Here is a 19,385-nt window from a genome sequence, read left to right on the forward strand (position 1 = left end):
TCATTCAAATTTATATGTACAGTTCTTTTTACACATTCCATTGTAAAGTATATCGTTATGGTTTTATAGAAGACAATATGACAGAAACTATTTTAATCTCTCCTTAATGAGATAAAGAATGTCTATTATTTTTCATCAATTTGTTAAATTATAAAATATATCAAATTATCAAGTCATAAAAAAGAAATTTTTGGAAAGTGTTATAGATCTTGCCATATAGATAATATTAACATAGAAATCGTTTTAATTAATAATAAGTCTACATTAAAGGTAGCAGTCAACTTTTCAAAAGTTTGTCAAACAATGATAACACTAATGAAAAGTATTGTAGTAGCAAAGCTATAACTTTTTAGAAGGGTTACGATACTTTTACCCTTCTTAGAAAGTTTTTTTGTTAATTAGTTATAATAGACAAAAACGGAAAAATTAAATGTAAAATTATATGAATGCATATTTTTTTGAAGCATAGTAAAAAAACCTTAAAAACGATTATAATTATAATAGAAAATGCATTCTCAATACTTTTCTTATTAATGCCATCAGATTATGCATATATCTTATAAATATATCTTATAAATATTTTAGAAATTTCTTTGTGTCACATAAAAGTATTTGTCAATTAGTTTTAAGCTTATTGTTAATACAAAGTTATTCCAAAATTGTAGATATAGAGAATATATGATCATTTTTTTCTCCATCTAGGAGCAAATATATATATATGACATTTCTACAATATTTATATTAAAAAAAAATCTTTTACATTAAAAATTTGCGCTGAATACTACACCCGAATTGCTCTTCTTTTGAGAACTCTCTTCTGCGACTCCGAATTTTTTGTACTCACCCACTTTCTTTTCGAAGAAATTTGTTTTGCCTTCCAAGGAGATAAAGTTCATAAACGAGAACGGGTTCTCCGAATTATAAACCTAATATTTCACAGATTATAATAATAAATAGTATAATAATAAGATATTAATTAGATAAATACAAATAAAAATTTAAAATTTTATAAGAACAATGACATAAAAATAAAAAAAAGAAATTAATACAATCTAAAATTTTATCGTAATAACATTATAAAAATTAAAAAAAAATGGACAAATTAAAATAGTAATAAGATAACAAGATTTTGTATACATTACTTTTTCAAATCCTAATGCGACGAACAACCTATCTGCAACGAATTCGATGTAGTTGCACATAAGTGTACAATTCATTCCTATCAATTGGACTGGTAACGCTTGTGTCAAGAATTCTTTTTCAATTTCTACAGCGTCCATTATAATTGATTTCACACGTTCAAACGATGGTTTTTGTACAATGTGTTTAAACATTAAGCATGCAAAATCGCAATGTAATCCCTAAAAAATGAACAAGTGAACAATAAGTAATGTAAATATAAATATACTGTATATAGATATAATTAATAAGTTAATTACTAACTTCGTCTCGCGAGATGAGTTCGTTGCTGAAAGTGAGACCTGGCATAACTCCTCGTTTTTTCAGCCAGAAAATCGAAGCGAAACTGCCACTAAAGAAGATACCTTCGACTGCCGCGAACGCAACTACTCGTTCAGGAAATGTGGCACTCTCATGATTGATCCAGTTTAATGCCCAATTAGCCTTTTTTCCCACAGAAGGAAGTGTCTCAATTGCATTAAACAAAAAATCTCTACAAATAAGATGGCATACATTAATGCATTTAATATAATTAAAATAATTGACTTAATAAAATGATAATTTAAATAAATGTAATAATTATATATAACAGTAATTATAAAAGTAATATAGTATGCTTAATTTATACTTACTTTTCTTTCGGATCGGAAATATAAGTTTCAATAAGTAAGGAATACATCTCAGAATGAATATTCTCTATCGCAATTTGGAAGCCGTAGAAACAACGTGCTTCCGGAATTTTCACCTCTTGACTAAATCTCTCAATCAGATTCTCATTGACGATTCCATCAGAGGCAGCAAAGAATGCCAAGACATGAGAGATAAAGTATCTTTCGTCAGCATTAAGTTTCTCTTCCCAGTCTTTTTTATCCAACTGTAAAAAAATAAAGTGCATTGTTATAGAAAATTTAAAAAAAATTCTAAACTTAAACTTTTGTAACTCTTTAGAAAAATTTATTACAATCTAATAATTTACCTTATGAAGAGGTACTTCTTCTATAGTCCAAAAGGATGCCACAGCCTTTTTGTACATGTCCCAAATATCAGGATATTGAATGGGGAAAATTACAAAGCGATTTGGGCCTTCCTGAAGGAGTGGTTCTAACTCTGGATTGAACTCTTCCTTCAGTTGTACTTTTCGCACGGCTTTTGTCTTGGCAAGCTGTGTAAATTTATTATTTATATTAAATATATTTAATAAATATATAATATATTAAATATATTTAAATATTAATCAAACTTACTCCAATTTTGAATCCATGGTCCTGAGATATAGTTGGCGATATGCATGATTTCTTTGGTGATGTCTGTAAAAAGAGATTACAATTAATCTAAATTAAAAAAAAATATATCATCTAAATAAATTCTCTTTAACTAAAGAAGATAATAGAATAATAATTGCCATTGTAATAATTATTTCTTCAGTCACTGACTATATTACTAAAATAATTACTAATAATTCACTGAAATTTTTCCACAGTTCAAACACTGTACTGATATATTTGTATAAAATAGCAAACCGTAATATGTAAATATATCTGTTACAAATTCAAAGTTAAATCAGAGTTTCTACATAAGAGAAAGAGAGAGAGAGAGAGAGCTGCTAAAAATGTTAACTAAAATGTTAACCTAAAGTTCTGATCAGTGAGAAAATTCTATTGTAAATTATCCACAGAAAATTGTCTACCTCTTTACTGCTCATCCTAGGTTACTGATGAGTACAGCATTAAGTACAAAATCACAAATACACTTAATGATAAAACATTCTGATGAAAGACACTGCACATTCTAAGCAATTCTAAATTCTAAGCTTAAAATTGGATGTTGAATGTGTGTGTGTGTACATGCGCGTGTATATATATATATATATATATATATATATATATATATATATATATGGGTGTGTGTGTGTGTATGTATATACGACGTTTAAATATCATGTTTATAGCTTAAATTTGCGTCTTAATTCAAATACTATTAATAAATAATATTACTATTCTGTTACATTTTCGAAACATATTTCTTCCTTGTACACATCTATGCATCATTTTTATTGCATTAATGAACGACAGATTTTGTTCATATCGACACGTGTTCAACATTAAGCATTATCGAAAAAACTTGATAAAAGAAAAATCGAAAGAGATGCAATAAAAAAGAAAAAAACTTAATGTTGAATCCTCAACGAAGAAATATAAAAGGCGGATAGAGCAGGAAGAAAGTATAGTGTATTCTTTCGACGAAGTAATATAATAAATATGCGATTGACTCACAGTCAATGACACGTCCTCGAGATGCTTGCGGACGTTTTCCTTGGTGGATTCGTGCAACGCCATCGTGTTTCAGGTTTTAGATAACTGTAGAGTTTTCAGCGTCGAGACCAACGATTACAAACAGTTCCGTTTCGGTGGACGAAGCAGGAGAAAATGAGCATCTTACGCGGCAAAATTATCAATGATCGGCGTCTTATTGGCCTCTCCTTCCAGCCTTTCGCGCCCAAACTGTCACCCGCCAATCAGCTGATCGCGCCTTGCCGCCAAATCCCGGCAATTTTCATATTCTTCGTTTCTCTCTTTTCTCTCATTGTCGCGTTCCTCAGAAATAATCGGAAATTAATTCTTCGCGGTGAAAAAGAGTGATCTGATGCCCAAGAATTATTTCTACAACGTTCGATAACCTCAATAGTTTCCCGCGCGTATTGTGAGACTGCGCGATAAAAGTGCCGAGTGGGATCACAGCTAATTATCATTTAAAGTGCATTCGAAAATTCTACTCGTGGAGTAGAAAGAATGCTCTTTTTGTCCAGATTAGTGAAAATGGTACTTTATTCTATGAATAAAATTTCCGAACATAGTTGTAATAAAACAATAGATGCATACACACATCATGCAATGGTATTCCAATTGTTTTCTAATTTGTATACATATTTATTACATTCTATCGAAGGAGGCAATATTCGATTGTAATATTTAAAGTTATTTTAGATTATAATATAAATAGGTCCGTAAATAAATTTAATATAAATTAAAAAAGTTATTTGAGATGAGAGGAAAATAAATAAGATATTTTTATCAATTTTTTTATTATAACATGATTGATCTGTATTGCATTGAATTTAACATGTAGTCTTTAAAGAAATTAATAAATTTCGACTTTTAAGAATGTGTGTGGAACTAATGATATGGCTGTAAGGCATGCAAGTTTGGAGAAACTTTAACCACTTTCATAAATAAATACAATTTTATATATCAGCACTTAATTAAATCCAACTGCTATATTTTGTTATTGTATTTATAAAAATATTCAAACTTTCTTATGATTTGTTTCCAAAATATGTTGAGAACTCGTTAATAATTTGTGGAACACATTTGATATACAAAAAATTTACCAATGAAAAGAAGTACTATAATACATATTATCAAATGAAATAAAGGAATATCATAACGTGTTCTCTATTTTCTTTTTTAAAAACAGAAGTATGCGTTAGTTAAAGTTTTTAAAAAATAAATTCCTATTAGATATCGGATTTCCACTAACAAATTAATGTCTAAAAGTTTGTTTGTCTCCTAAAATGTTTTTGCAATTTGTTTTGCTTGAATTGCAGTTGTGTTGAGTACTTGGTTTGGATTCTCTGAAAGTATTGGATATCCCGAGCTCTCCTTCGGACGGCTTCCATCTGCATCTTCGAATCGCCGATACTAAGTGCTTTATACTGCAGCAATAACTTACGTAATTTCTCTTTATTCTTCTCAGTAGCTGTAGGTATCGTCGCGAGGCCTAAATTCTGTTTATAATAGTGCATCAAGGCGCGATGACCTATCACCTTGCCGGATGGTAATTTCAATTCGTAACCCTCATCATCCAGAATCACCGATTGTTTCGGCGGTTCCATATCAGGATCGGCGTCTTTGGCATCTGGATAGCTAGATGAATAATCATAGAACTGCATATACTCGAGTAGCGTCTCTCCTTCGAACAACATTTTGCAATGGCCTTTATCAATCATATGTGACCTCACTGCTTCTATACTTTGTAGTTGTCTCCCTACAAAAATATATAAAAATTTTAGATTTAAAATTAAATTTTTTAAATATATAATTTATATATACACTTATTAAAAAGAAATTTCAGTAACACTAAGCAATACGATATCCATTATTATATAATACAAGCTTAATTCATTTTTATAACGTTAATTAATCTTTACATTTATAAAAAGATATAATAAAAAAGATTTAAAAAAAATAAAAATACTTATTAATTGAACACAAGGAAAATAAATAATTTACTTACCTAAATTGTTACACCAGATACATTTGTATTCATTGTATATTTTCTGTCCTAAATACAACAGCAAGCCTTTTTGGTCAATACAGTACTCAGGATCAGGCACAAAGAATGAGTGTTCCACCATCATGTGTTTTATATTACGTATTATAGATCTACTGTGATGATCGCAAAACAAGCAGTCATTGCGTTCAATAGGATTTTCTAAGTCCTCTAGCCACTCATTTGAATCCAAGGATTCTATGTCCGAATGTATGTCAATACCCATTTTTTTCTCTGAGTTTGTCGAATCTGTCTTGAAAACTGTATTTTTATCTCCTTCTTCCATTTTCTTTTTATGATTCTTTGAGACAATATGATTATAGTACTGTTTTTCACTGCTAAACTTCTTTCGACATGTTTCACACTTGTGGTTTTGCTTTATTTTGGATTCATCGTCCTTGTAATAACTTGTGTTTTTATTTTGGAACGCTTCCAATGTAATTGGAGGTAACTCACTGACCTTCCTATGCAAATTATATCTGTGCCATTCTGACTTATAATGTATCCTATGCTCTTGCAGATTTGTGAATATTACATTGCACGCTAGACAAGTAAACGAATTTCTTGTAGGCTCAAGTACAGGATTCATTTTAGTATCCATTATATTTTTTTCTTTTGAATAACCCCTTTCTTGATGCTATCAACATAAACAAAAATCCAGAATTAAAATCACTTCAAAGCTTTTTTACAGAACAATATGTTCTAACAGAAAGATATCCATGGTCAACATTTTAGTATTCTGATCCGGGTTTATTCGAATCAAAGAAATATTTTCTTTAGAGCTAATTTCACCGACTAATTCAGTCAACATCAAAAAGAATACATAAAAAGTGAACAAAGTGAGAAGTTTATCTTTAATAATCTTTGTTTATTTATAGAAATAATTTAATATAATATAAACGTATAAATAAGATTAAAATATATTCAAATAATATTGAGAAAAGAGAATTTAATTTTTTTTTTCTTGCTACTATTTAACATGTGACAAAACACGTGTTTTTGAGGTTAGTCGTACAATGCAATCTTCATTTAAAAAGTATTTACATTTTCGCTACAAATATCACAACTTTCAATATCATGATTATTTTTAAATTTCAACTCACCTAATATATTTTAAAAAATGAAGTGCAATCTTTGCGAAAAAGACGTAAATGTTCGTTGTAAAATCACGTGCACGAATCTTTACATCGTCACCGTTCAGCGCAAGACATCATCTATTCTTTTTAACTGAACTGACTGCACTTCTGCGCTCTAATAGAGTGTTGTTAGATCGAGGAACAAATCTCGCGCATGCGCAGTCATGGCAACGCTAGCAGACGCTGTTACATCTCAGTCACGTACACATTCTGCTGCAATAAAGGAGATTATTGATCCCTATATAGGGAGTAGAAAGGTTTAATAAAAAAATAATTAACTTCAATACTTGAAAAGAAACTAATTATTTAAATTAAAGAATATATTTGAATTAATAAAATATATTATATATTTTATGATTCCATTCTGATTCAAATATATTTTTATTTAATTTAAATAATTAGTTCCTTTGCATGTATCTAAATAAATCATTTTTTCATATAAAAAATATTTTTTCTCAGTATATATATATATATATGTGTGTATGTATATATGTATATATGTATACACACACACAATTCATATATATTGTAATAAAAATTAATATATGCCCCCCAAATGCTCTCCATAACAGCTTAAAGTTACGAGTCTGTTGAAGTCAGTCACGTGGTTAATGACATATCGCGCATGCGCACGAAAGTCTCGCCGGGCGAGATTTGTCCCTCGACCTAACAACACTTCGCTCTATTAGAGCAGAGTTTATCCTTTTCCTTCCACTGGGTAGGGGAGAGGAAGAATTATATTTTATTTATACTTAATTATACTTTACGGTTTTTTCTTCGCTTCATATATTTATATCTTTTATTTTATGTTAAGAAAATTTAAAATTTTTTTTAAATATTTAAAAATTTAAATGTTAATTTAAAATATTTAAAAATGTAAAAAGAAATTGCGTTAAAAAGAAAAACTTTATAAAAAAGAGAATATATATGGCACATATGTAGAATCCAGATTAATAATTTGATATAATTCATTAGATTTGTAAAAATATCAAGCTTTTCAAACTTCTCAAATTTTTACGCTTTCTATATATTTTTATATTGTTTTATAAAATAAAAATATAAATATCTTTGTAATGTACGTGCAAAACATTATATATTTTTATAATAACTTTGAAAAAACTTATTTCAAAATATATAAATTACACATATGCGCGGTATACATAGAAATGTATATTATTGAAAAGTTATATCCGAATTAATATATAATAAGTTAAATAAATTTAAATAATTAAACATTAATATTAATATAGAGTGCGATTACAACATAATCTTCTTATTTCTTGTAAAAAATAGAAAATTGTGGGATTCATTGCAATAAATCATATTTATTTGAATAATAATAATTAGAATAGTAAATAGATACAATAAAGAACGTTTTTAGCAGGCCAATTTCCCAGTAATGCTCGTGAATTCTATGAATGTGTTCTATTTTTTCATTTGCAAACAGATTCTAAGACGCGCATCATTATATTTATTAAAAATCGCGATAACAATCAATAATATTAAAGAAATAACGAGTTAAACGAACATTTTTTACCGCATTATTAAAACAATTAAAAATATTATGGATACACACTGTACACATATAGAGAGAAATAAATCATATTAAACGCTTGGAAACAAATAAAATTTCTTTCTTCTTTTCATGTAAACGGCATTATGTGTTAATTATGTCGATCTTGTCTAAAACAACAAAAACCTTATATTTATTTGCATATAACTTGATATTGAGATTGCATTTGCACGGCTCTTTTTGAGAGAAAAATGATTATTCGTCTTGTATTACGTATCGAATCAGTATTTTTCATCATCCATTGCGCGTATGTGTGTATGCATGTGTTGTGTATATGTGTATGTGTGCTTTAAATGGCATCAATATCGAAGTCATCCTCATCAGAATCATCTTTCACGGCGGCGGTGGCAGCGGTGGGCTTCGGCACCGGTTGTTGCTGTTTCAGGGATTCTTGTTTGGCTCTATCATCGTACTCAATCTGAAAGATAAAACATTAAAAAGTTTTATCACACAAAATTATATAACATATCGAGATATAGTAAAAAAAAAAAAAAAAATACAAAATATATATTGATTCTGCGAATCTCTTGTCAACCAATTCTAATTAACTTAATTATTTTAAAGCAGAATAAAATAAAGATATAATAGAATTTTGTATACATATTTAATAAAAAAATTAATCCTAGAATTAAATTAAGGAAAAATTAATTAAAAAATTAAATTAATTTTAAAGAATTTATTTGTTTGACAGCACTTATGTGTAGTGAGACACTTACTTCTAAATCGTCATCTTCTTCCTCAGACTCGGACTCTTCCTCCTCTGCAACCTTCAACCATGTTAAAAATGGTGCAGCTCGATCGTGAATCTCTTGCGACAGATCCTTCGAAACGTATTTTTTACTGACTTTGTTTGACCATTCATCAAATGCTTTCTCTTCCAGGATATCAGCATCATAAAATAACTGCAATACACAAATACTTTTATTAATTTAGTAACTCAAAAATAATTTAATACTGACATCAAAGAAATATGAGATATAAAAAAGTCTCAATAAAAGAATATTTTTAAAATAAAAAAAAGGACGTGATCTTAATAAATAATAGATTCATGAAGATAATATAATGAATTTAAAGATAAGTAAATTTTAAAGTTGATCGCTTTACCTTGAGGATTCCGGGAACCTTCGGCATCAGAGTATCCTTATGCAGCGCGATAACTTGTTCAATTCCTCTGATCAAATATTTTTGCGCCTTAATGTCATCGTGGGTAAAGCGCAACAACAGCACACGATACTTTTTCGCCTGTGCAGCAATTGCCTGATCGAATAACAATTCGGCGAGGATCAACGGCGCCTTCGTCTTGATTTCGAGACGTTCCGCTTCAGCTACGAGCTCCTTATGATTGTTGTCGAGCTGGCCAGCGTCACGACGGCACTTGACCAGTTTGTAAAACATATCCATGCGCTCTTTCTCACTCTTGTCGAGGTCATCGCTGATAGTCATGCCCTTTGCGCCATCGGTCAGATCTTGAAGACGAGCTCTGACCGCTTCTTCGGACACATCAACCGCCCATTTATCGTCATCCTCGTTGTTGCTGATTGTTCTTTCCGGCGGAGGTTCCACTGCGATATCTCCGGAATTGTTGGCATCATTTTCCGGTGAGCAAGATCGATCGTTGCCATTAGTAGTAGCTGCAACGGTTGTAGTTGCGGATCCAGCGTCGCCATTGGCGCGTTTTGAACGTTTGCCGCGTTTGCCTTCCGTCAATGAACTGCCCTGCACCGCCGGATTTAGACTTGGCGGGTTCTTCAAAATGTAGGTGTTCAGCTTGTGGTTGCTTTCCAAAAGGCCATGATGCCCACAAGCCTTGCAGCCCTGCGAGATCGTGCCTTTCTTAGAACTCACCATTAGCTCGGTTTCCGGATTGTCGCAGGCCGGACATAGAACATACTTCCGAATAAAACCGTCCAGCAAATCTTGTAGCTTCGTAGCATCGTGTGAGCCGTTGACGATGAAGCGCTCGTTCTTGAAATCAAACTGGGTCTGTGCGCCCAGCTCGCAGCCGAAATACTTGGTTGGATACGTGGCCGGACGGCCGATCGCTTTAGCCACGTCCACCATATTGACTATCACTGTCTTGATGCCATTTCCTTTGCCCTCCACCTTGGCCTGAATCCGCGGCATCTTATACCGGTAAAAGGCATCGCTGACATTGCGATTGACATTTACGCTTCCCATAATGACTGTTGTTTCCGCCTTTTTTTGCTTTTGATAAACTTAACTTCTCCGATTGACAGTAATCTTCGACGAGACGTCGTTGTGAAAATGTTAACAAATCGCGACGAAAAAAATCAACTCTCAAGCGTGAAATAATGTTGAATTCGCTATTCGATCTTTCTCTTTCAAGTAGGTAATGTCTTCGTCCTCGTTCTTCTAGATCGTTTCTGTCGCACGTTCCCAACCAGCGGCAGTGGCCAACAGTAGGCAACGGCTGCCGCCTGTTTTTGGTCGCTCGTAACTGCAGCGTGTCGAGTCAGGATGGTTCTGCCTGTTTTCAGGGTTGTAATCCTTGTTAGCGGTAAGGCGTGCCGCGCCGCTACCCGCTGACGCCAGTCACGTTTCTCTGAATGGCTGTAGCTTCCGATGCCTATTACTGCAAAGAAATAAAATTTATCTTTAAAATATTTTATTTTAAATTTAAAAAATTGTAAAGTTACTGTTTTGTCCAAATCGGTTCTAAAACTGACGATCACAAACCTGGAAAATTTTGAGGTCCTGTGCTTGGGCAGGACCAGGTGGAGGTTTAGGAATCGTTGGGTGGTATCTTGATGCCTCGAGTGTTGCCTTGGTTTGGCGGTGGCGGGTGGGGTAGGGGGATAGTCTTCAATGATCATACACGCTGCGTGTCCGTCGCTCGTCGCCTTAAGAAAGCCCGGTAATCGGTGGTACCAGGTCGGTAATGATGTTGATGTTAACTCGCTGGTTAACTCGCGTAAAAACAAACGATCGTGGGTGGTGATGGTGTTGCCGTTTAATGTTAGCCGGTCGGATGATAGTGTCCTGCTGTCGCCGCCGCCTTTGCTACACACCGATCCTTTCCCTCTGGATGATATCCTGGATGTTTCTGCAAATAAAAATAAGACAATCTTGAAGTAATCCTGATCAATTTATTAGAGAGAGAGAGAGAGAGAAAGAGTTTTATGAATTATTTCCTTCCTTGGAATAAGTAATAATTTTATTTCAAACATTTGGAAAAAATTTAAGGAAAAATAGAGAGAAAAAAGTAAAGAATATTTAATTTTATTTTATAAATTTATTTTAATATATTTACATATATATATAATAAAAAATATTAATCATATGTATATTTTAAATTTTATTTTATGTAAAATCACTTAGAATCTGAAATGAAATCTTTTGTAATTGCTTAAAGAGCTATGCAATTTTTTAACGAAGCTCATAATTATCTAAAATTCAAATTATACAACAAGCATAATTAAAATATTTTTTTTTTTTACTGAGCACTATCTTGCCTTCTATTTTTCTCTAACCTTGATCTTATCGGATTCATTTCAATCGCAGAATCGAAGGTTGTATTCTGGATGTATAGAAAGAAAGACAGGAAATCTTGCAAATTGCTTTTATCCATGCGAGTTTGATCTGCTAAAAGCGTTCACGTTTGTATGCAGGATCATGGGAATGACATTTAGAAAAATTTTCAGCCATAGACGATCATCGGACTGGTGTAAGTTTCATCTGGCTATGCTGCTAACGATCATCCGGATGATTTTCGTTCGGGACGGACCATATTAGGATCATGATAGCGAAAGTCCTTGTTGACGGACTGGATGTCCTTTTGGAATATCGCGGAAGTTAAATCGCGACGAGCGGATTTGATCTATCTCGATAATGGAACAAATGCAATCGCAATAAATGAAGATTCGCTTGAAGTAAAGTTAAACGGAAGTGTGTTGTATAATAAATGAGGGTGCACACATATGTAAAGCCGCTGTCAAGTAAGATATACGTTTGCGTGATGTAACACCATTTCGCTAGATTTATTTGAGTATTATTCTATTAAATGATTTAACGCTAAATAATTTAATAGAATAGCTATCAATTATTTAATCCATCTTCTATGCATTTTCTGCCGAATTATACAATACATGACGATACAATCATTTTTTCTTACAATAATACACTTTCCTATTAAAGTGTAAAAATTTTTTCTAATTACACATACTTTATTTCGCGAAAACTGATTATTGATACATGTGAGAATTTGCGATTGTTACCAGCAATGAAATTGATATCTCTTTCGTAATAATGAGACATCTCGTAAGATATCCTATCGATTTAGCGAGATACCTGAGAACGCGATGCGTACTCGCGTTTCTGCAAGTGTGTATTGTACAATAGTACGCAAGCAGTTTGTAATTCCATGCCCGATTGCAGCCGGTGCAGTTGTTTATAATAACTATGCGTTATTAATATTGATTCTCGCGCTCCATTTATCGCGCTATAAGCGCTGCTCTCGCGATTACTGTTAAGATACCTTAAGACGTATCAAGATATACTTTCGAGCACGCCCTAAGAACGAAACAATCAGTTAAAAAAATGTATCACGTCTTCTACATATTAAATAACATACGTTTAAAAACGGAAAAAATTAATTATGTCAATAATTTCTCGTCCTTATCACTCGAAGGCTTAAAATCTCCTTTGAAAATGACAAATTAAATTTCATTGATGAAACGCGTTTCCTCGCAAATTTAATACTTGATTTACTCGAAGCTCACGCAGTCTAATAGCAAATTTATGATACAAAATTCACGCGGGACAGCGATCATCCGGAATGACCCCCGAGGGAATCGCGTGTACCGGAAACGAGTGAATTACCTGCTCGGTACAGACGCATAAGTCGTGATTTGCGACGTTGACGCGTCTTCCGCAGTCGTTGTCGTTGATCACCAGGTGTACCCAGACTTCTTCTCCAACGGCACTCTCGAAGAGTAAAGAAGAACGACGTCGAAAATGAAGAGGGACGAGAAAATTCGAAGGCAAATAGATAGACAGAAATAGAGAAAAAAAGTGGAGCAGATCCGTCGCGTCGTCGAGAGGAAAAGAGATAGAATGAGCGAGCGAGAGAGAGAGAGAGAGAGAGCGAGAGAGAGAAAGAGAATCGATTCTCGCGCGGGGGTAGCTCTTGAGTCGAAGAGGTCGGCCTCTTGCTAGCGCGCAACTAGAGTAGAGTCACTCGTCGTCTCTTCGTGGTCTGACAGCTCTCGGGACCCGGATCGGCCTATCCTGCGGCGCGCACGCGTTCTCGGCGTTCACCGTGTATATTGATCCGGACGCCGACGCCGATCCGGACGCCGACGTCGCTTCTTCTAGAGAGAGAGCAGCCTTCGGGCAAGGTCACTCTACTCCACTCTCGAGTAGCTAACCGGCACGTAGCTCAAGCAGTCGCCAATCGTGAAACATGTTTGTCAATAACAACTATAGACTACATGTTGATATTTGTGTGTTCGTGAGAACATTAAATCAATCTTGAAATTTTTAATCGTATAAATTATTCGTAAATTTAATATGATATATTTTTTTTTTTTTGTATTATATTAATCCCGAATTTATGTTTATATTAAATTAATATTGAAAATTGAGTTGTAATCGCGAGAGAGAAATTAAATTTCTTGCTTGAGAGTAACTCGATCGCTCACATCAATGAATATTGTGAAAGATCTAGGAGGAACTGTAGTGAGATAGGTCGGGAGGATAGATTGACCCAGGTCCAGGTCGCGTCGACCGTGGTTTGAGAATTTGTTCACCGTTGCTTGTCCAATCATATGTGTTTAATTAGTGTTGAACGTCTGATTAAATAAAGGAATAAATATATTTTTTACGGTCTCGAAATAGCGAAGAAATAATATTAATTTAATAGATAATTTTATTAAAACTTATATATATATATATATATATATATATATATATATATATATATATATATATAAAATATATAATCTTGTTTTTAATATTAATTTAATATCGATTTAATTTTTTAATAATATAAAATTAATATTATACATGGTCGTTTTGATTTTGAAAGCAAAGTTAATTTCGCGGAGAACTTTCGACAAGCTATTCTAGCGGTTTCGCATCGTTAATGCTGTTGCGTCAATAAAAACGGATGATTATAATGATGAACTGAAATCAAATTAGAATTTCCAACAGTCGTTACCGTCATCTTACATTTCGTTGCGAAGCAATATTACGTTATTATTGCATTTCTTACTATTATGAATCTCGTAAACTTTAAATTAAAATTTAAATCTCTGTTTTTCTTCCTTTTCTATTTTTTCATATGTTACATAACTTTTTATTTTATTTTTAAAAGAAATTAAAATAATTTTGATAATAATTAAATATTTTAAAAAGTCATTCCATTAATTATTTATATTCATTTTCATTTCAATCAATCTTTTAATAACACTTCGATTTTTCTAAAGAAAATTTAAAAAAAAATCCTTCTCTAAAAGAAAAATTTTCAACTTATTATTTTCCATTGCAAAAATTTATTTACTTGTTGGACTTAAGAAATGAATAGATAGCACGCAAGTCACTATGTCTAATTTCTCAGCAATTAGTTTAACAATTAAATTCCGTTTAAGAGTATTGCTCTTGCTATTTTTGACAAGTTGTAATTAACAACCCTCGATAAATATTTTCCTCGTCGTAAAATTCGTTCCAACATACTTATTCTTGCTCGCAATTCAGATTCGGAGAAAGTAAAAGAGCGAAATTCATCGACATTATTTCATCACTCTTTGATCGTTATAATATATAATCGTATAATTATTTCACATTCTCGTATGAAATTTCAACAGTGTTTTCGATTACGTCTCTTCGAATCGTAAAAGCAGTAATCTTTGAATTGATACGGATTCACTGACGGTAAAATAAATCTCAGCGATAGATATTCTTTGCGAGAGATAAGATTGAGGAATTCGCACTAGAAGAAATGCTTGAGAACCGCTGCTTACTGATTAAGAAGTATTATTTTGCATCGTTATCGTACGCATACTTAAGGGTCAAAGTAGCAGCCTATCTTGACCAGATAAATACAAAAAACAACTCGCGATTCTCGCATGAACAAAGAGGAAAATTTAGATTTAAATGCTTGACGCAATCGTCTCGAAGTATTTCTAGAACTCCGAAAAACCAGCGTCTTTCGAAATTTGATCTACACAGAATATATACAACGAGAAAGAACTTTTTCAATTTCAATTTCGTTATTATTTTCATTATTCTTGTCGTACATATTTTTATATCAGAGTTATTATGTGTAAATATACACAATATTTCTTTTCTCTGTATCTACAAGAAAAAAAAAAACATTCTATAAAATCCGTAAGAAAAAATATTATATGTAATAATTACTAATGTAAATTTCGAATCTACAAAGATCAATCTTATGGACTGATACGGCGATAAAATTTATCGTCAATGGGACCATGTATTTACAAATACGATTCGAACGTTATTGTCGGTCATCATGGGGCTGAATAACATGAACTATAAAATCATGCCGGAAGAATATATTATCTGCGATTATCGATGTTATTTACAATGTACAATCTAATCGTATATATACGCGACGTTTCAGACCTAACATTACTATCAAAAGTCATCATGGAAATGTAATAAAAAAATAGCAATTGCTGAGAGCTCCTGATGTAAATAAAAAACGTGCGAGCTTAACTTTATAAGAAATTTAATCGAATATATTATGTGTTATTGAAATGTATACTATATATCTATATATACTATATATATATATATATATATATATATATATGTATAATATCAATTAAAAATATTGAATCTGTTAAATAGATATGAATTAATGAAATGAACTGATATTATCCCCCTATCGATTATTCGTTAATAAATTAAAGAAAATGTGCTCTGATTAAAATCAGATATGCATTGTAATATCAGTTTTAAACAATACGCAAGTTGCGATCGCTATTGAATGCTCAATGTAGTTATTATTAGATGACGCAGCGATTTGCGATTTGCATGATATGCAAATGACATGCGAGGCAATCGCTTCTTCCTTCCTTTTTTATAGCAAGTACGATGTACGATACACGTCAAGTTCAATGTTTTGAACATATGTTACGCGTGAGCTTTATATATATATTATAATAATATAAAATATTCTCTCTTTCTCGCGCGCATGCGATATAATAAATATTATACATATGTATACTAATTATCTCACAGAAATTTTCCAGTTGAAAACATAGAAGATAACGAAACAAATAATCAATAAAAATGATTATCCGTTATGAAAAGCAAGTCATTCTAATAAACTTTTACAGAGATCTTTATCTTCTCAAAACAAATCGCCGTTTAATTGTTGGTATTTGAAAAAAAAAAAAACAATTAGACTGTATTCGTAAATATACATATGTCGCGTGTACGAATTTGAAAAGCATAATAAATTAAGCATTCCATAGCCTAATATTTAATTCATTTGTAAGTAGAATGATATCGTACACATATGGTAAACCTTTTCCTCATAAATAAATAATCTCCAGCAAAACAACTGTTATATTGAACCTACTATACGTTAAAACAGTTTTCTTTACATTCGACTCTGCAAAATCTAACAGCTGTTAAACTGTCATATTATTTTTTCATTATTTGTGACTCTAATCACTAATTATAAAAATGAAAAATTAATTCCTTATTATAATATCATAATTGTAAATGTATTAAGATATAAATGCGATATATTATAATCGAATCTCCTTATCGATTACTTTATAATTTTCTACAATTTATTACATCGCTTTTGTGCAACCTTTTCGCATTTGTGGGATTAAGCAAATGTAACGCAATCGGAAAATAGTGAAGCACAGAAGTGATAAGCCAAAATAAATGCAACAGGATCCTATTACAATTCACTTATTTAGAATAGGTCTTTTCGTAATTTTACTCCATTTTTCTATTTATAAGAAATATACTTTTTATTTATTCAAGATTTTTCCTCCGAAAAGCGCTAATATATACGTTTTCGTCTCATTTAAAAATCCATTCTTTTTACACACGATTATACTTTTCTGGTACACTTCGAATTTTCATCTTTGCTCCTTTATTTACATTTGAGTTTAAAAGGAGAGTAAAATTCAGAGAGGAGATTCTGCGTATCTCTGAGAATAATAAACCTAGAGGAAACCATGCGGAGTAGAAACGAGCGAACCACGTTGGGTCAAGACCGGCTTGGGAAAGCTCGTTTCCTCCTCCGGCGATGACGCATCATGCGACACGCACGCGAACATCGTTGCTGCCGCAGGAGAGGAGGAGGGACATGTTCATTTCCGCAGGCGAGGGGGCCGTTGCGGCTCCGCATGCCTTATACCGTCCAAAATGGCTGTTCGCTAAAATTAGCGGGGCAAGTGAACGAACGAGAACGCAAGAGGCAAAGAGAGAGAGAGAGAGAGAGAGAGAGAGAGAGAGAGAGAGAGAGAGAGAGAAAGAGAGAGAGAGAGAAAGAGAAAGAGAGAGGTTATAGATTAAAAAAAAAAAAAAAGAAAAAAAACTGGCGAATCTTGATTGATATAACGATCTGGATTAATATCAATCGGAGCATCATCTTAGTTCGTTAGCTCAATTATCAAAATTTACAGAAGAACGAGCGAGCAAACAAGGAACAAACGAGTAAGAGAGAGAGAGAGAGAGAGGGGAGGGAGGAGGAGGCAAGAAAGAGAGAAGAAAACTTACCTCGTTGTCGAAGTAAAGTCATATAAAATGGTATCGCCCTGCTGGACGGCCGCTTTCTAGCGTGAAAATCCGCCGCTCGGGAGAGCCGAGATTCGAGACAGATGGATGGGTCGCCCTCCTCTCGGGGAGGTGTCCGATTATACGTCTCGCGACGAGTGTCCGACGAAGATTCGACGAGCTGCGAGATGCCTCGAGCGAGAGAGATAGAGGACGAAGGAGAGTGAGAGAGAGAGCCGTCGACGTAAAGCCGGCCTTCTGGTGCTTTCTGTCGTCGCTCTTGGTCGCTCCCTTGACTCGTCGCCAAAGAATTGAGTCGGCAAATTTATGCTGCTACCGGTGTTCGCGGATTCGCGTGGAAGATCGGTCACAGCTGAAACTTGAGACGTATTTATATAGAGAATAAGTGAGAATACTCCAATCTACTTGCACTGCGTGATGGCTACTGTTTGACAAACAGTCTCGGCGCTCGGCGCTCGGCGCAGCCGCAGGCGTCGCGAGCGCCTCCACTTCGCGGTGGAGATTTTCGGTACTAGCAAGCAATATTCGTCGATAAAATAGAGTACATAATAAAATTTTTAAAATAAAAATAAAAATAAAAATTTGATTTATTAAAAATTTTATATTTTAATTTTAAAGTTTTACATTTTAATTTTGTAATTAAGTTTCTATCAAATTGCAGGACATCACGTCATCGATTGAAAATGCATTCTACTTGGTGTTACAAATATGTTTCGCTTTTGATTGACGAATCAGAGTGAAAAAATCTTTGTTTTCTGATTTAAACAAACGATTTGAAGCATTTGTAATGCTACTTATGTCAAATGAAATGCATTCTGAAACAGGTTTAGATATATCACAATAAGGCCCGATTGCACCAACATTTATTTTGGATTTAAGTGAAATATATATGTGTCTATCTTTATTTTTCTTTTTAAATGAATATAAATATATATTTAAGTCTCACTAAAATACAAAATAATGTTGGTTTAATTGGGCCTTTAAAGAGGCTTATTGTTAGTTTACATCGACATACTTTGATACGCGTATTAAATATTACTGGCCAATCACAGCCATTCCATTCTTTAGAAGACTGGCCATGATTGGCTAGTATAGTACTTAGTACGCGTATCAAGTGCTCGGTGTAAAGTAAGCTAAAGTCTTGTATCCACAATCCGAGAATTCAGTCCTAGTTTCGAGAAATGTGTAGCCAATCAGTTTGCAGCTTTTACGGAAACGCGGCAATTTTATTGGTTACACATTTCTCGGTCCGAATTCTATCATTAGGTGCATTCAGAAGACAAACCGCTCACTGAGCGCTCAGTAGGCGGTTTGTTTTTTGAATGCATTTATTGTGCACAGTGCACACAAGCCTTTATATGCCTTCTCGTGTGAAGTTAATTTCTTTATTTAAGCGGGAATCGAGAAGGCAACAGCGTGTT

At 32.9% G+C, this 19,385-nt stretch overlaps 4 protein-coding genes across 6 annotated transcripts; all 4 read right to left on the bottom strand.

The window, feature by feature from the left end:
• Positions 1–214: 214 nt before the first annotated feature.
• Rnrs (ribonucleoside-diphosphate reductase subunit M2 B) lies at positions 215–3,851 on the bottom strand. Of its 2 annotated transcripts, none has more exons than XM_072894852.1 (7): positions 3,453–3,851; positions 2,424–2,486; positions 2,156–2,341; positions 1,812–2,053; positions 1,444–1,672; positions 1,143–1,361; positions 215–926 (listed from the first exon to the last, which is right to left on the bottom strand). In XM_072894852.1, exons 1-7 carry the CDS (start codon positions 3,513–3,515, stop codon positions 762–764), a joined length of 1,167 nt encoding a protein of 388 aa, XP_072750953.1. In that variant the 5' UTR covers positions 3,516–3,851; the 3' UTR covers positions 215–761. The 2 variants fall into 2 exon arrangements, with proteins under 2 accessions (XP_072750953.1, XP_072750954.1); XM_072894853.1 differs by lacking the exon at positions 3,453–3,851 and adding an exon at positions 2,867–3,014.
• A 393-nt stretch (positions 3,852–4,244) lies between these two features.
• LOC140667035 (cytoplasmic 60S subunit biogenesis factor ZNF622) lies at positions 4,245–6,770 on the bottom strand. The gene is made up of 3 exons (XM_072894667.1): positions 6,612–6,770; positions 5,473–6,145; positions 4,245–5,223 (listed from the first exon to the last, which is right to left on the bottom strand). Exons 2-3 carry the CDS (start codon positions 6,107–6,109, stop codon positions 4,727–4,729), a joined length of 1,134 nt encoding a protein of 377 aa, XP_072750768.1. The 5' UTR covers positions 6,110–6,145; positions 6,612–6,770; the 3' UTR covers positions 4,245–4,726.
• Positions 6,771–7,949: 1,179 nt separating this feature from the next.
• On the bottom strand, positions 7,950–10,395 carry Eif5 (eukaryotic translation initiation factor 5). Its single transcript, XM_072894851.1, has 3 exons — positions 9,322–10,395; positions 8,934–9,119; positions 7,950–8,635 (listed from the first exon to the last, which is right to left on the bottom strand). Exons 1-3 carry the CDS (start codon positions 10,393–10,395, stop codon positions 8,507–8,509), a joined length of 1,389 nt encoding a protein of 462 aa, XP_072750952.1. The 3' UTR covers positions 7,950–8,506.
• A 279-nt stretch (positions 10,396–10,674) lies between these two features.
• On the bottom strand, positions 10,675–18,396 carry LOC140667140 (uncharacterized). Of its 2 annotated transcripts, none has more exons than XM_072894859.1 (3): positions 17,947–18,396; positions 10,915–11,281; positions 10,675–10,810 (listed from the first exon to the last, which is right to left on the bottom strand). In XM_072894859.1, the coding sequence occupies exons 1-3, from the start codon at positions 17,966–17,968 to the stop codon at positions 10,771–10,773; spliced, it is 429 nt and encodes a 142-aa protein (XP_072750960.1). In that variant the 5' UTR covers positions 17,969–18,396; the 3' UTR covers positions 10,675–10,770. The 2 variants fall into 2 exon arrangements, with proteins under 2 accessions (XP_072750960.1, XP_072750961.1); XM_072894860.1 differs by lacking the exon at positions 17,947–18,396 and adding an exon at positions 13,057–13,465.
• Positions 18,397–19,385: the final 989 nt, after the last annotated feature.

The sequence above is a fragment of the Anoplolepis gracilipes genome, chromosome 6, assembly GCF_047496725.1.
Source record: "Anoplolepis gracilipes chromosome 6, ASM4749672v1, whole genome shotgun sequence".
Lineage (NCBI taxonomy): Eukaryota > Metazoa > Arthropoda > Insecta > Hymenoptera > Formicidae > Anoplolepis > Anoplolepis gracilipes.